Raw genomic sequence first — 3,812 nt, forward strand, 5'->3', positions numbered from 1 at the left:
TTTTATATTATAATAATTCATATGGGGAAAAGTGCCTGATGATTATACCGAACACAAACATTAAAAGCAAAAAGTAAAATGCAGCATTTGAGCAAGTTCCTCTAAGTAGTTGGTAAAATAGTTCCTATTACCTGAACAGGTGCAATAACAGCACAAGGGCCACCTTCAAACTGTTCTAATGCAGATCCCTCTGATTCACTAAACACAAACCCTAAAAAATGAAAGCAAATAACAAAGGTTAAAATGTAATTCAAGTAGTGGCTACAAATACTATATATTTTTCAACATTTAAAAAAAAATTGTAGATCAGTTGAGGGGGTTATATTTCATATAACTGTATTTACTAGTTTAAACTATTAATCAAATGCCCTACTAGTTTACCTTTCGCCTCCTCTTACTGTTCTTTGCTTTGAAAAGATCACTTATCAAAATATCTATAGGTAACTCATATGTAGTGGTTCTCTACTTTGGGGAAGAATCAAGGCACTTTTTCAAAGAAGCTATCGAACTTATGTTCTCTCCCCAATACATACAAGTATACATATAAACACTTAAAAAAAAATCTCAGGTCTCCTCCATGGGGGATACACTACGAACTTTTTCAAGAAGAACACTAAGATTAGTTTCATAAAATACAGTTGTAAATGAAGTTGATCACCTTCGAGTCAAAAATTCACATATCACTCCTGTCTTCCCTAAAACTTTACTAATAAACTTACTGCTGACTGAAATTCTTACTGATAAAATAAAGTTAGCATATATTGTATATAAGTATCATACTACATTCTTATAATAAAAGAAACTATAGAAGTGTTCCTATGAAAAGAAAATGTTTTGAAAATGATGATGGCAACAAATGTACAAATGTGCTTGACACAATGGGTGTAGGTATTGATTGTGATAAGAATTGTATGAGCACCCAAAAATGATTAAAAAAACAACAAAACAAATAAACATACATATGGTTTAAAGAAAAGTATTCCTATGAAAACTGTAAAGAAAATCCAGCTAGACCAGAGGATGTACACTGGTACAGATAGGAGCTGGAAACAGGGAGTCCAGGACAGATAAACCCCTCAGGACTAATAATGAGAATAGTGATACCAGGAGGGTAAGGGTAAGGTGGGGGAGAAAAGGGGAACCAATTGCAATGATCTACATATAACCCCCTACCTGGGGAACAGACAACAGAAAAGTGGGTGAAGGGAGACATCGGACAGTGTAAGACATGAAAAAATAACAATAATTTATAAATTATCAAGAGTTCCTGAGGGAGGGAGTGTTGGGGAGGAAGGGGGAAAAATGAGAACTGATACTAAGGATTCTAGTAGAAAGATAATGTTTAGAGAACGATGATGGCAACAAATGTACAAATGTGCTTGACACAATGGATGCAAGTATGGATTTTGTTAAGAGTTGTAGAAGCCCCCAATAAAATGATTTTAAAAAAAGAAAACAAATATATATATATGAAAATTCAAATTTTAAAAAGAGTTCCCAATAAAATGAATAATTAAAAAAAGAAAACTGTAAAAAAAATGCATAAGTACTGTACTTACTGATACCATAAACTGACATCATCTGATTAGAGTATAAATTGTCTTCTCACTGAGTAGGCTGAGGAAAAGGTTGAAAAAGAGAGGTTGGTCTTGCTGTGTCAGGGATGGAGATGGAAGAGGTGGAGAGAGATATGAAGGCAGGAGAGTCAGGAAAAGCCAGTGTAATTTCAAACATGTTGTAATTTCTGGCTGTGGTGTAGTGATTTACATTATATGACTTTTCTAACCAGTCTTTGTCATTCCTACCAAATGACAGGTTAGGACTACACAAATATGAAGAATTTGTGGCCCACAAAAAAGGAATTGGGCAGACTGCTATTAATCTAAATAAGGTACATGACACCCATATGGAGGAGACCATGTAAAAAGGGTGCATGAAACTCTAACATGGGAATTGGTCAGTTTTACCATCCCACTAAGTTTAAAATAAGCCATCTCAGAAGCAGAAGAAGTGGAAATCTCACTATCATCCAGAAAGAAGAGCCAGTAGCCAGGTACAGAGCATATTCTTGGATCCTGAGATACCTGTATGATGAAATGCCTTGATCTAGGAGACAGAGTTAATGCTAGAGTAGTGGAGAGGTAACAGCAGCAAAAGTAGCAGTACCAAGAGTAAGAAACAGAGTGGTGAGCTTCCCAGTCTACACAATGTAAAAGCTGAGTACCTCCAGATAGGAGGTTCATGTGTGAACTGGGCTGCCTCCAGGCACTTAAATGACGGAGCTCAGTCCTCATACCCACAGAGCTAGAGTTGAACACCTTTAATCTGATGCTTATAGCAGTGAGTGCCCCTAAACAGTCCTCAAACATTGGCTAGGAACAGCGTGACTGACTAAGAGATCTAGGACTAGAGAAAAGCATGCCTGTGTGTATGGCTAAGAAGTATTCTGCCACTCTGGACTGAAGAACTGTATTATGAATATTTCTGATCCTAAATTGTAGTCTGTTAACTTTCCCAATAAATCCCATCACCATGAGTATGGTCTGTGTGGCCATTTGTAATAAATACCAAACCCAACATAGAGTGCATTGGGAGGGATAGTTGGAGTCAGAAATGGTAAAGAAGGCTAGAGGGTGGAGATATGCCCAACCTCCCCCTCATAGGTATGGACCCTGGATTGATAGTGAATTTGATTCTTCTTACCCCTAGTGAAATCAGAGGAGGTCAAATGTTGACCCCGCACCATTTTAACATTGGCTGTTGCTTCCTCACTTCTCTAAAATGTTTCTATATGGTACTAAACATTCTCCCACCATTTGCTTTCATTTCAGTGTTCCTGTCATGGCCAAAAGCAGCTTTAAATAATTGGAATCCTTCTGCCAGGTTGTCTAATCTCAATTTGTTTTCTGGCACTGTTTCTTCTACATCTTCTTCCTCATTGTCTGGCATAGTTCAAAAGCACTTTGCTCTATCTAGTCATTTGTTACTTCTTCTAGTGTAGTGTCTATTGGCTCTTGAATTTCTCCAAAATGCATAACTTGAAATTCTTCACATCTCCCCGTCCACACATACTTTTTTTTTTATCACAGTTGCTGTCATGATTTTCTTAATTGATTCTGGTCATAAATCCTCTGAATTGTGCACATCTGGATAGCATTTTCACCAACAGGAATTTACTGTTTTGAGCTGGATAGCTCTCATGGCTTTTTCTATAACAATCAAGGGTGCTATCCATCCAGATTTTCATGATGTCCTTTTTATGTGTCTTCTCTTCCTTAATACTGACTGACAGCCTCTCCACAGAACCATCACAAGTCTTAGTAATCTCCTTCAAGAAGCTCAATCTGACATGCTGTTTTGGGGACAACCAGGCCACACTTTGACACCGTCAGTGTTGAAAGACAATATGCTTCCTGATTTCAAGGACATAGCACTGATGGAACTAATGCAGAAAAAGGGTTCTCATTGTCCAGGTTTTCTATAACCAGAAAACTGGTAGCTGGTGTTTCTTTTCCCTTCAACGCTGGGGATTAGCAGCTTTAAAGATAAGGGCAGGCCTGCTCAGAAACTTGACTGCATTTGTACAAAACAGTGGGGCAAGCCTATCCCTTCCCACCTTAAATTCTGAAGCTTACTTCTTTTTCTATTATTAAATGTTTTGTTTTCCACAGAAGGGCACTTTCACTGGCATTAAAAACCTGTTCAGACTGGTATCTTTTGTTTCTTTTTTTATCAAATGATTTTATTGGGGGCTTGTACAACTCTTATGACAATCCATCCATCCATCCATCCATCCATCCATTGTGTCAAGC

The 3,812-nt window shown here is 37.5% G+C and overlaps 1 protein-coding gene across 2 annotated transcripts in view; it reads right to left on the reverse strand.

The window, feature by feature from the left end:
* Positions 1–3,812, reverse strand: part of MINDY3 (MINDY lysine 48 deubiquitinase 3) — a 100,980-nt gene that overhangs the window by 88,130 nt on the left and 9,038 nt on the right. For both annotated transcript variants that reach the window (XM_045285574.1, XM_004712615.3), the window contains exon 2: positions 132–211. In XM_045285574.1, coding sequence (XP_045141509.1) covers positions 132–211 — 80 coding nt within the window. The remainder of the gene's footprint in view (positions 1–131; positions 212–3,812) is intronic.

Source organism: Echinops telfairi, unplaced genomic scaffold (assembly GCF_000313985.2).
Source record: "Echinops telfairi isolate 266 unplaced genomic scaffold, ASM31398v2 ScPeMD7_7473;HRSCAF=8511, whole genome shotgun sequence".
In the NCBI taxonomy this organism is placed as follows: Eukaryota; Metazoa; Chordata; class Mammalia; order Afrosoricida; family Tenrecidae; genus Echinops; species Echinops telfairi.